Raw genomic sequence first — 13,979 nt, 5'->3', positions numbered from 1 at the left:
GAGCCACAACAAAGAGGCTGAAGAGCCACATGCGGCTCTGGAGCCGTAGGTTGCTGACCCCTGGTATAGATCATACTGTAATTACAGTATTTTTAGGTCTCCATATTTGGGATGGGCAAGATAACAAATTACCATACTGACCCAAACGTTAGAATTAAAAGTCTGAAAAAGACTTTATATTCTATATATGAAAAAATCTTATATTCGGGTTCTATATTGGTTTATACATGCAAAGCAACAGGTAGCACATAGGTAGACTCCCAGAGTGAGTCAGAGTGAATAACATGGGATTGACAAAAAGTAATAAGTACTGGATTCAAATTCAAAGTTTTAACTAAATAATGAGTAGCGCTGCCACTTCCCCACCAGAGAAGAAACATTTCATGTCCCAACAACCCGATTTGGCCACCAAAGACCAGGTCAACCAGGCGCTCGCCCTTGACCAGCGCACTTCTAGATGAACATTGTTTGGACAGATGAAACCAAGATACACCTCCACCTGAATGATAGCAACAAAAAAGTATGGAGAAAGCAGTACAGCTCATGATCCAAAGCATGCCAGGTCTTGTGTAAAACATGGCGGAGGCAGTGTAATGCTTGGGCATGCACAGCTGCCAGTGGCATTGGTGGAGTTTATTGATGATGTGACACAGGGCACAACCGGGCTTTATTAAAGCAAAAAAATGGAATATTCTTGAATATTCTGTATGAGAAATTGAGCAACATTTATATTTGCAAACTGAACCTTTCATTGCAGAAAGAATCCTGCTATTACACATCTTTCCCGTCTTCTATTAAAACCGCTTTTGGAGCACGTGCAGGCATTTAATGTGCAGGGTTCCTCCCTAACGTCTCTAATGCACAACAGATGCACCAACATCTGACTCTCACTCAACTCAACTTAAGCATGTGCCAAAAGTAATCATCTTAACAAAACAAAATGTTTGCCTTTAATGGATCCGCCACCGGCTCTGCTTCTCTGGTATAAGTGCTTGTGTTTATCTCTTAATCTAGCAGCGATACATGCCGGAATAAACACAGAGCAAGGCTGGTGTCCTGCCATGTGCATCATCACATGCAGCATCAGTAATGATACACATCTGCCTGGGTGAGGACATGATGATGAGAACTCCGCTACTTGTACATAATCCAGCAAATGGCACAGAGGTTGAAAAGGAAATTCTTTCTAATATGCATTTAATATTTACAAAGTAACACAGAGGAGCAATACAAGTGTAAAATTAGCATGCATTATTAAAATGTCATAAACCTTACAGTGCTGCTTTTGGTCTGCGTTTCTGCCTGCTGATGTTCCTTCTGGCTCTCCAGTCCTTTCTGTGCAACACCGTTAGCAGGGAATAAACTGTATATCAGTTTCTTGATAAACTTAACGTTATCGAACCATTTGAAAATGTAATTATTACGGGGTGCTCCTATCGATCAGCATCGACCAATTTCTGGTACAAAGTACATAATCGGCATGACGATCACAAAAAGTGATTACCTGCAGCTTCTAATATTGCAGCCTGCAGAGACCACAGTGTGCAATGTAGTGTCCTGCTGCAATGTAATGGGTAGGGTTGGGCATCTTTTGAATTTGAACAATTTTGGTTCCGATTCCGGTTTCTAAAGATTCTCGATTCCGATGCTTTTAAGAGTAAGGGTCATTGTGTTGCAAAAGGTTGCTGACCACTCATCCATGAGTGAGATCGGCTGATTCACGGGCGGCGTTCAACAATTCCAAGGCCTGTGGCATATAGGTTATGTATTAAAAAACTAAACGTTTCGGCGGATTGGCTTTTTTTTTTCTTTATGTGGTGTGAAATAATTTTTGTACTATTTGACAACAACCTGCATTTAATTTGATGCATGTTTTGGAGTAATACAAACAAATAAAATACCTGGTAAAATGTATTAATACATAAAATAAATTAATTACTTTTTAGCTCAAAATAATAAATTATTAATATAAATAATAAAAACAAAATAAATAATTAACAAAATAAACGGAATAAATATCTGTATTAAATGGAAATCTGTCCTGCTCAGTTTAAAACAGTGTCCAGGTTACAGGAGCCTCCAAAAACCTGAATTTAATTTGATGCATGTTTTGGAGTAATACAAACAAATAAAATACCTGGTAAAATGTATTAATAAATAAAATAATAAATAAAATGCATTGCTTTTTAGCTCAAAATAATAATAAATTAATAGAATAAATAATAAAAACAAAATAAATAATTAATAACAAAATTAACAGAATAAAATAAAACAAATAAATATCTGTATTAAATAGAAATCTGTCCTGCTCAAATTTAAAACAGAAGAAATTCAGTGTCCAGGTTACAGGAGTCTCCAACTTTCGTCATTATTAGAGCTGTCAACTATTTGTGTTTTACTTCTGATTGGCAACATTTAAATTGTATTATTTTATTTACTAATCAGATCATCACTCAAAAAGTGTGAATGCGTCGTCATCATAAGGTGTTTGTTCAACAACAACACACAAATAGTGTTTTAAGGACAAGGCATAATTAGTATAATGACGACATGATAGCAATTAGAGCAGTGGCACTTGAAAATGTTAGTTTGTAACCTCACAGACGTGATATCCACTTGTGGCTTCCCCCGTGGGACACAAACGAGCTTTGAGCTAACCGCATTGCTTGTTTGTGTTAACAATAAAATGTCATTGTGGTAAAAAGTCACATCTGGAGTTTAAAGAAGCTAAGCAAATAACTTTGCCACAAATGTAAACTTCAGCAGGTGAAAGCCAGGCAAAGCTTGTAAACAAAAGATGCAAGAATAGTCCGACGGCAATAGGTTTGATAAGGGAGTGATCAAAACACGCTGGCATCGATTGGCGTTGTCTGTCAAGCTGTTTCACTGAAGCCATTGCTGTTTCATAGACTAGTTTTGATTCTTGCAGCAATACACAACAAAGTGAGTCTTTTGTTGGCTCAATACAAGATGTGTCATTTTGTTGGCAACCTTACGTGACGCAGCAGATGTAGGATTTACCACCACATGCTGATTTTTGTGATCAGATTTACATATGCTAATCATGTATTTTTTTTACCGAAATCACACAATATTGATCAGTGGCTGATCAATTGATGCATCCCTTGTGTAATACCAGTCCAAGAGCGAGTACTGTCATTTTCCTAGTTTTCAGCCCGAGAATGTGGTCTGTGTTGGGTATTTTTCATATAAAAATACCCAACAGGTAGTATGGAGGCTAACAATGGGCTAAAATATCAAATATCATTTATCAAAGCAAATACATGAAAAAAAAAAAAAGACTTCAGCTGCTGAAGAAAAGGAGGCCAAGCAAGGCGAGGTGATGCTAAGCCACAGGGGAGGTGGGGGCGGCATCCGTGGGTGCCCTTGAAAAGGCCTGACTCATTACTGCAGCAGCACGGCCACGGGGAACAAGCGCAGCGATGGTGGTAGTGGTGGCAACAGCGTCAGAAGAGAGCTGTCGGGCCACAGCTTTTTAATGGTCGGGAGAGTGAATAGCCTTCTGCTGTGAAAGCACCAGAAGAGCACTTGGGAACGGGCGACAGAAATGCTAATGTGTTTTCATATTTGATGCGCTTGGTGAGTTGGTACAGGGGGGCGAACACTTAATCAGGAAGTGACGGGAAAGGTACTGGTGGATGCTTTCAATGACAGACTGGTGGGTACAGTCATTTAAATGTGCTTTTTATTCCACTGTATATATATATATATATAAATAAATATAATTGCCTAAGTCTATCAAGAATATGCAGCAAAGACCCCAAATATGACCTAATTAACTGAGCGACAGCCCCCCCCCCCATCAGTAAACTGATCTTTCACTGCTGTCAAGTAGAGTGTAAAGACTTCTTCGGGGCAAACAGACAGCAGGAGGAGTGTTCTGGTCTGAGTCTCAATCATCCAATTAAGGAGATGGCTACTATGCAATGACGAACTAGTATGCGTGCAGCCTCATGCAGATGCAAATATAAATCCCTCATTTAGCTAGCCTTCAAGACCCCCTATTATGCACAATCGGCTTTTTTAATGACGTAATATGTTCCTAGAACCCGTTGATGAACAACGTTGAGCTGTGCGCGTCAGTCATCGTGCACAGCACAACAAAATAAAATCAAACCTGAACTGTAAATAAAAAAAAACATTATTTATTCTGTAATATTTTCCGATGCAACTCCTGAGTGACAGGCGACAACAGACTGTAACAACACAATGATGATCACGACAGTCGATTTTGAGGCTTCGAGTTTTCATGACGTCATGAAGGCAAAACCTAGATGAGTCCACTCCACGTATACACCTACCACTTCACTAAAGACGGATGCAAAAAAAATAAAAAGCAGGCTTTGCTACACATCTTAAAAATAAAACCTTGCCAACTATCCATCAGTCGGCTACAGACATAAGCTGTAATGAAAAAACGATGTTAGCACTGAAGCTCACATAGCTACGCTTGCAGTGCCAACGGTGCTAAAACACAGTTACATTGTATCATCAGTTTTTCAAAAATATATTAATAAATCATGCTGTTTCATGGTTGAATACAGCCAATTCATATAAAAAAAAATATGTTTTTTGTGTGTCTTAATTAAACAAATTCAAGCATAAAAATGGCTAAATGAACTAACACAAATAAATAAGGTGTTAAAAAGATGCATTCAAAGTGTGATAGATGATATTCTACACCGGTCACTCGTGTTTTCGTTGAAACCTACATGCGCCAAATCTGATCGCCAGAGCAACAGGCTTTTATTGCAGGATTTAATTATCACAACAGGCACAATATGAGTAATAACATGATAATCATAATCATAATAACGCTGGCTACTGTTTCGCAACGCATGCCAAGCTAAAACTCTACTTTGAACCACTGAATCACTTCCTGTCCCCCACACATTCAGAACACATTTATTGTAACACACACAAGTACAAGTTTTATTCACGTCTTAATTGGCTTATTTTCTCTGATTATATCTTCTAGAATGTGTAATACAAGTGTAAAGGTGACTATATGGGTGCTATTTCATGTCTAAGATAAGATAAGATTTCTTTATTATGACCCAAAGTATTACATTTACAAATAATATAGATCCCCCCCCCACACACACACACTTATCACATTCAGGTCAGGAGACAATTAACTATGATTAATCAGAGATTACTGCCTATTTTAAAAGTGAATAAAGTACACAACAGTGCTTCTTTGTCTGAGACAGGCGTGGTCAAACAGTTTACTAAAGCATGGAAGCTAAAAACACAACAAACACCATTTGGGCTTGCTAAAAGCACTTCATCAGGGCCAGACTTTGACCAGCACACTTCCACTATTATGGGACCTCTAATACTATAAAAGTGTTGAGAAATATTGTAACATAGATCTTTTAATGACCATGTTTCATCATGCCCATTCTTACAAGCAGATTCAAGCAGCCGTTTGAGTTGGTTGGTTCTGTTGCCTTCACTGGCAGGTGACAGTGTTGGGATCATGTCACGCTGTTTACACATCAGACACAGCACATCGCACCCCCAGCCAACACACCTCGTAGTACAAACAAGACATATCAGGATTAACCGATCCCAACCGTGGTGAACCCAACTGAACCACTGCTGGGAACTGCTCTAGCTTTTATGCTAACAAATCAGCCCACGCCAGCAATTACATGCTGGATGAACATCTGCCAGATGTGTGTCATGTCGTGATGTCAAAAGTGTTTGGAGGCTTGTTTGTTTGTTTTGTAAATTTTGGCCTGCAGCGGGAGGTAAAGCCCCAACAGGCAGGACGCCGCCTTCGTCAAGGCCCGAGGTCAAAGCAGAGTGACATGCCAGGCTTAAAGGAGATTATGGCCTGCTACAGACCAACCCTGGGGCTGCCCTCCTCAGTGGCCACCAACTGGCATAATGCAGTTCCCCTCATAGGTCATAGAGTCCCAAGACTAGACATCGGTATTGAACCCACTACTGCTCAAGATGCTTCTTCATGTCCAGCCTCCCCAATGCAGCATCTATACCAGGGGTCTCAAACTCAATTTACTTGGGGGCCACTGTAGCTAGGGTCTGGGTGAGACTGGGCCGCATCAGTTCTAATCGAATTAAAATGTGTTTAGTAAGTGCATATTGCTGGTGTAATTCAGTTTTTCCAGGAAATAATCTTTAACTACAAGAAAAACGAAAAAAATATAACAGTTAACAGTATCGTGATATATCGTAACGTGAGCCTAGTATCGTGATACGTATCGCCAGATTCTTGCCAATACACACCCCTAATAGACATCGATCCATATGTTCTCATTGTGTTACTGTATTTCTGGCCAGTGTGTATCGCATGTTCAAAAACAGAATTGAATATCCTCTTGGGGAGCCAACAGCGGGCCGTTGTTCTTCTTCTTCTTTCTCTTATTAATGAGGCTTTTACAGGGGGTAACCCGAGCAAAACGAGACCTTGTATCTTGTTCAGACCAGCTCATAGCCGTGCCTAACAATGACAGCACATTTTTCACTCCGGCCTACGTTTGTTTTGTCTTGAACGTGACTTCAGAAGAAAGATTAGAAATCGACGGACAATGACACGCGCCGCAAATCAGCATCTCTGTATTTCAGAGAGTATACACTACACTTGCTGGCAGAGTGGATAGATTAGTCACGATGTCTGTGTTGTGTAGTTTCTACTGTGTTTAAATGTGTTTTGTTGCCCTTATTGTGGGGGGGGGAAAGCTCAGTGAGTCAGCGGAGGCCATGCTTTCTTCATCTGCTGCTTGTCGAGCGGGTGATGAGGTGAGACAACGCTAACTCACAGTCACTGACGCCAATAGAGGATTATCACTGCAGGCATCAGTAGTGTCTATTTTGTAGGTGTCATGCTGGAAAAAAACACCACCAGTTTCCCAAAAGGAGGGGATCATCTTGCTTCAGAATTCCACAGTACTTGTTGGAATTCAACTCAATTCAAATCAAAGCAACTTTATTTGTAGAGCACTTTTCCTGCAAAGATATGCAACACAAAGTGCTTTACAGAATTAAAAACAATTACCACAATTAAAAGGAAAAGCAATGGCTAAGAAAGCCCTTCACTCCCACACTCCATACTAGACACACACACACACACACACACACAGTAGGGAGACTAGCATGGCACTGAGGATCAAGGAAATGCCACCTTCGGGGCCATCCACACTGGGAGGAGCCGCAGGCCGTGCCATCGGGGGACCAGCCCCCGGGCCCCCCGACTCCGACAGACGGGCGGACCCCCACATCAAAAGGGAGGAACCCCCAGCTGGCCGGGTCGAAGGGACCCAAGGATGGCACCCCCTCAGCAGACCCGACAGTGTGGAGGACCCCCCCTTAGGAAATACTGGAGTTAAAAGCTAAAGACTAAGAGCATAAAATAGGACTAAAAAGAGTTAGTTAAAAGCCTGATTAAAAAGGTGTCTTTAATCTTCTTTTTTTTTTTTAAATTCCCCGCAGCTTCCCAGTACCAGCAGCACTCATGCAGCGCCACACCATTACACTACTTGACCATGACTGGAGGGAAGGCTTCTTTAAAGTCAGGGTTAAAAAAAAAAAAACCTCCGTCACTGCTGCATAGCCTCATCATGTAGATCTGGCACTGGCCTTTTGTACCACATGTTTAAAGTGCCTGCAGGCAAAGTTCTTCTGCATGCTTCTAATCGACACACTGCTCCTTACTAGCTCACTGGCGAGGACCAAGAAATAAAAGCAAACCTTGTACAAGCTAATGATACAAATCCTTTATACTATATTTTTTCTTGGATGCCAATTCCTAAATTAATAGACATTTGTACTCCTCATCATGGGACAAGGCTTTGTTTCCAGGGCTCATACTTTTTTCTTTCAGTGCCGGGAAGCCTTGCAAAGCTAGATCCAGAATACAAAACGGCAGATTGTTGCCGTGCAAAGCTCAGGGGCCGTGGGACAAGCTGGTTGGAGACAAGAGAAACATCTTGTGCTTTGCCTAATTACGTCCCCTCTCAATGTTGCACAATTTTCTCAGGCTTCAGACACAGAGCTTGATTGGGAATGACGGAGAGGTGGGAATGGACTTTGGCTGGATTAAAATGTCCTTCATTTTACAGTGTGAACTATTTAATTGATAATAATCCAATAAGGTTAATTTGGTGTATCATTACTACATAATAAACAGAGTTAGCTAGTTTTTCATATAGTTCATGACAATTTTGACTGCTCACATGCAGTCTTCAATTCAATTGAATTGACTGACTTTCTATTATTCATAAGGCAATTCATTCCCAAGCTCCCAAAGACGCACTAATTGGCTTTCAAAATGAAACCAGATGGGGAAAACCAGTACGCCCAGCTCTTAGGGGCATGTTAACAGAAAATGGAACACATCTTGCTAATTTATCTGGTGACCCAAATTGAATCTCTTGTGACCCCACAGAGGCCTGGCCCATTCCTCAACATTCTGGGCTCATCTGCCGTCTTGTTATTAGGTCATACAACTGTACTGTAATGCATCACTTTTTATCCCATTGTTGTTTGCAGGAGGAATAATCAATGTGGCGACCAGTCCAGGGTGTACCCCGCCTCTCGCCCGAAGACAGCTGGGATAGGCTCCAGCACCCCCGTGAGGAAATCGGTAGAAAATGAATGAATGAATGAATAACAAAAGGGAAGATAATGCTGTTTGTATATCATATTGACTTTTTTTAATTCGATTCGATTTTTGAAAGTTTTAAAGAGTTTTGCCGAGCGGATGGGAAGATACCAAAGAACCCAGAATTTTCCTCATTGTATGGAATTCTTCATTTACAGATTAGATTAAACTTTGTTATTGCTTATGTCACTGATACAGGGCAACAAAATGCACTAAGCATCCAACCAGAAGTGCAAATTTATAAATAACCTATTAGTAAATAAATGAAGAAATAGAATAGAGCTGTAAATGGACAGATACATGTACACATAATAACAGGCTATGACTATGATACAGTGTGGATATATACAGAGATATGAATGACTATAGTATGGCTATTGCAGATTCTACAGATTATAAACAGCATGCACAGTACGACTGTGACAAGATATAATAAGGGTAATATGTACAGTAGTGCAATGAAGTAGTGCAATGAAGTGACTATGAGTATAGTATCAGTATGTAAATGTTGGTAGTGTGTCCCAGAGTACAGCCCTATGATTTTGCATGGTAACGGAATCAAAGAATAGGCCAATAAAATTAACAATTTAATAAAACAATTAACTGTTAAAAGCGGAATCCCACAGGATTTGATATCATGTGAATGAAATTCTGTCTTGTTTGTGTGATTCCGCCAGCAGACCGTTGAATCGTAGCGAAAATGGTGACCAGAAACAACAGTGAAAGTTTGAAAAAAAAAATGAAAATAAAGTGTCTGACAACACACTTCCAATACATTATTGTGAGACCTCAAAGACTACAATAGCATGAGATCAATATGAATGAATGTATATGGAATAGGAAATGTGCATACACAAAGCCTAAATATTCATATTATTTCCATTCCCAGTGTGCTGCTAAGCGCTGACAAATGTTGAGAAAATGTCAGCCTCACCCTTGGGAGTGTGTGTGTGTATGTGTGCGACTGACCTGGATCTCCTCGTAGGCCTCGTCAATAGTGGTGACCTGATGCTGCTCGTGAAGCGCCGGCTCGTCGCAGAAGAAGCACACCAGGCTTTTGTCGGTGAGGCAGAAGAGCTTGACCTTCTCGTGGTCCTTGCAGGGATACGGGCTCCTCTGAGCGTTGAGTATGGCGTCCAGGGGGAAGGCCGAGTAGCGCTCCACAATGTTGGACAGCTTTAAACTGGGCGACAACAGCGGGTCGGCGAAGGTGCGCCGACACTCGGGGCAGTCCCGCGCTGCGTGAGGCTCCTGTCTGCTCCAGTGCTCTGTGATGCACTTGCGGCAGAAGTAGTGCTCGCAGCCGAAGCTGACGGGGTCCTGGTAGATGCTGAGGCAGATGGAACAGAGGAGCTCGTCCTTCAGGCAGCAAGCCATTTGCGGAAAAAAAGGAGACGGCGAGGGCAACACTCTGGAGCGCTTTAATCCTCAGCTGTGGAGTTTACTGGCATTCTTCGACAGTTTGGAATTCCTTTGCTTTTTTTTGGGTCTCTGTTTAAAGACAACAGTTCCACAGGTATCATCACTTTGAGCATCATCATGAAGCAGGGAAGGTCAAAATGCGGCCCTGGGGCCATTTTTGAACTGCAGCTGTTTTTGTGTTTGTTTGTTGTTTACTTGATGGGCCTGATTTTAGCCTAGCAACGAATAATTAACATACTCTTTTGATTTCCTGTATGTACTGTAAGTTTGCCATAAAGCCTATGAAGTCCATCTGATCTGGGAATGATTTGGAAATTTTAACAGTTCTATTTATGGTACAGACGTTACAGAATTCTCGCTACATCAAGGTTCAAGCATCGTGTCATCATACAAATTCAGTGTTATTTCATATTATCTGCAAACTGTATTTGTATATAACTCTGGGTAAAATTGTTGATTTGTTAATACTTGGGTTGTTTATATATTTTTTTTTATAATGTGTATTTTGTATATTCTGATTCTATACTCTTGCTGCTGTGCAATGCAGATTTCCCTACTGAGGGACAAATAAAGGCATATCTTATCTTATGTTGAGAACAGTATGTAGTGCAAATATATGAGATCCAACACCTGCGGAAACAACTCTTGCATCAAAGGCCATCGTCAATTACGTATGACGTACCACCGAAAAGAGCAAGTACTACAAATGTGAGTTATTGTACGTGTAAACATGTTAAACGCAGGAAGTGCTGAGAAATGGAGTAGTGGTAGGATTAAATAAGACCTGCTAACCATATTGGTTGCATAAAATGGACTCATTTGTACGGTGGTCGAGTGGTTAGCGCGCAGACTTCACAGCTAGGAGACCAGGGTTCAATTCCACCCTCGGCCATCTCTGTGTGGAGTTTGCATGTTCTCCCCGTGCATGCGTGGGTTTTCTCCGGGTACTCCGGTTTCCTCCCACATTCCAAAAACATGCTAGGTTAATTGGCGACTCCAAATTGTCCATAGGTATGAATGTGAGTGTGAATGGTTGTTTGTCTATATGTGCCCTGTGATTGGCTGGCCACCAGTCCAGGGTGTACCCCGCCTCTCGCCCGAAGACGGCTGGGATAGGCTCCAGCATCCAGCATCCCCCGCGACCCTCGTGAGTATAAGCGGTATAAAATGAATGAATGAATTATGATGCTAATAATACTTTGATACAATATGATGCAACTGATTTCATAATATGACATGTTTGATACCTGTGAGGCATGCGTGATATGAAGAAAGCCAGTTATGTTAGTTAGAGTAATTACACATTTAAAAGAAAACGAAAGACACAATGGAAAGGTTTGAGACCAGTGGTATGTAACAGCAATTGTTGGTTGTAGAATACTGTTAGCGATTAGTTACTATAAACTGTTATTTACTTAGCATTGACTATTGTTTAGACCGAGTGATAGTTTGATGCCATTTTGTTTTGCCATCCAGTAGGTTTTCTGGCTGATCACCAATCATAAACTTTTAAAAAGCCTGACCTACCTTTTTTTTTTTTTTTTTTTTTTTTAATATTGACAGCATTCAAGTTCCATGTTCCAATCTTATTTTGTTCAACAGTACCCGTGAAACAAGGTATATTCAAGACATATTTAAGAGTCAAAATACAAACAGAGTACACAAAATGATTTAATGCATCGTGTTAGCCAACAATGCCAAACATTTGGTTTCACTTCAGTTCACCATTGTATCGTTTTGAAACAGTAAACCATACTTTTGAGAAGCCACTGATGGATTCAACAAAGAGAATGGAAGATGATACAGTAAACAAAGACAACAATGGAGGACATCTAACATTTTGTGTTCTGTGTGGCTATTACATTCCTGTTGTTACAAGCAAAATCTGGTATTTGTTGGCTTAAAAGACAACAAAACAACAAAAAACTGCTGTAAAAATATGCTAAACCCCCACCCCCACGGTATTTTAAAAGCACTTCTATATAGTATATACACTACATAATTATATTTCGGGGATTTTGACCCTTTAGAGTCACATGTTTACATAACTACACTGTTTTTTTAATTGCAAAAGCAAAAAAATATTGAAATCGAAATACATACACATTTCAGTAAAAAGTTACAAATTTAGCTGCATGCTTTGAATGAGGAAGAAGTAGCGCCATCTGGTGGATAAATATAAGAATTAAAAATAGGAGGCCAGTCCTACGAAGAATTGTAAAGGTAACTTTAAGGATTGCAATACTTTATTAAAGATAAATGTGACATCGAAAAATTGCCTTTTTTCCCACGAGGAACAAAAGTGTGCAGTTTTTGTGTAGCATTGACAGTTTAGGTTAACTCGTAATATCTTAAAAGTTACATGTCATATAAACAGGAAGTCCCATTAATATTTATATTTAGTTCTGCACTTTTTCCCCTGAAATTTGGTGAAAATATTATTTTATTAGCTTAAGAGGATAATGTTAAGAGTTATAATTGTGGTATGACCCTGATGCTTTTTTCTTTCTAATAAAAAATAATAATAAAATAAGTCCTGCAGCAACCAACAGGGCAAGCACCTGCAGCAGGTACCTCAAGAAATTCACCTATATTTGTGGAATTTTACAGCTTAATACATCTGATAAAAATACACAAAAAATATTCTTAGATCACGTCTTTATACTGGCGTGTGAGCTTTAATTGTCTTTTGTTTGCTAAGATAGGCTAGATTTGTCAACACTAGCCAGTATAGCCACCAGCAACAGCAGAGGGGGAGGATGGGACTGTGGACACAGCCACATAAACCTCACTAAACAGTCCTTAAACATGCAACATTAGAAGCTGAGGAGCACAAGAAAATATATAAGACTTGACAAGAGTGCAAAATCGACAACCACTAGTGAAATAAATGGATAAAAAGCAGGTTAAATCCTTGACTTACCGGAGATTGTCAGGCGACAACGGCAGCTCGGAGGCAAGTCTCTAACCAGGAAGAAGAGAAATACACAGCGGCAACAGGCGCAACCAACTCGCTGAAACGATGGGGGAGATCGGAAAACAGATATATTATTAAAAGAAAGGTATCGTTTATATTTATGCAAGAAAACGTTGAACACACATTTAAAGCAATTAGTTAAGCGTTTTATTGATTGTTTTTACGATTTAAAAACACTCGTAAAATATAACAATGCAAAGCTTACCAATGTTGGTATAGTCCATACTTCCTCCCGGTGTTCTCCCAGTTTACACGTTTAAACTCGTAACAAACCAATCAAAATGTATACTTAAATTGGGAGGACAACTGATAAAATGACCACTATTTCAGGGTGTCAACTGAGTATACATTAAATATATATTTTATCAGCATAATCAGCGAGCAGCTCAAAACGTACCCTTTCCGCTATCGTACAGCAGATGGCAGCAGAGCCCCCTACAAACCATTCAGTAGATTTAACAGGTTTTCTAACTCGTTTTCAAGGAGGGTTACAATGCAATATGGCTGCTTTCAGAGGACCACTAGAAAATGCCAATATATATGAATATAAAATTGTATATAACCTAATGATATTGTTATACAATTGCACATGCATTTGATTGTTAAAATAAAATAATAGGAGTTTTTATTTCTTGCTTTTCAATACTTTACATATTTTATTTCAGGCCCAGCATTGAGTCTGAGGTGGAGATCCTACATGGCGGATACTTCACCTTTGTGGAACGCTTGTATTTAATTACCAAATAAATGCATAATGCAAGGAACACTTCCTGCCTTTCACTTTGAATGCACAGCCCTATTTGCTAGTGTCGCTAAATTGTCAACACTGATCTCCTCTACGTATGAGGTGTGTTATGAAACAGAGTTATGGTCGTCGCATTACTATCATTTGCTGTGGCCGTGATGAGGACCAAGTGTGGAATTACAACA

At 40.0% G+C, this 13,979-nt stretch overlaps 1 protein-coding gene across 2 annotated transcripts in view; it reads right to left on the bottom strand.

Annotated features, from left to right (window-relative positions):
- Positions 1 to 13,973, bottom strand: part of trim62.1 (tripartite motif containing 62, tandem duplicate 1) — a 33,300-nt gene extending 19,327 nt beyond the window's left edge. Inside the window, exons 1-3 of one of the 2 annotated variants that reach the window (XM_078798625.1) lie at positions 13,255 to 13,973; positions 12,996 to 13,086; positions 9,620 to 10,141 (exon numbers count right to left, since the gene is read on the bottom strand). In XM_078798625.1, the coding sequence (XP_078654751.1) occupies positions 9,620 to 10,027 (408 nt within the window). In that variant the 5' untranslated portion in view covers positions 10,028 to 10,141; positions 12,996 to 13,086; positions 13,255 to 13,973. Of the gene's footprint in view, positions 1 to 9,619; positions 10,142 to 12,995 lie in introns of both variants that reach the window. The other variant, XM_078798624.1, reaches the window with a different exon arrangement.
- Positions 13,974 to 13,979: the final 6 nt, after the last annotated feature.

This window comes from Doryrhamphus excisus, linkage group LG18, assembly GCF_037039965.1.
Source record: "Doryrhamphus excisus strain RoL-2023G ecotype Guam linkage group LG18, RoL_Dexc_Guam_v1.1, whole genome shotgun sequence".
NCBI classification, from domain to species: domain Eukaryota; kingdom Metazoa; phylum Chordata; class Actinopteri; order Syngnathiformes; family Syngnathidae; genus Doryrhamphus; species Doryrhamphus excisus.
This window is presented reverse-complemented; position numbering and strand designations above follow the sequence as displayed.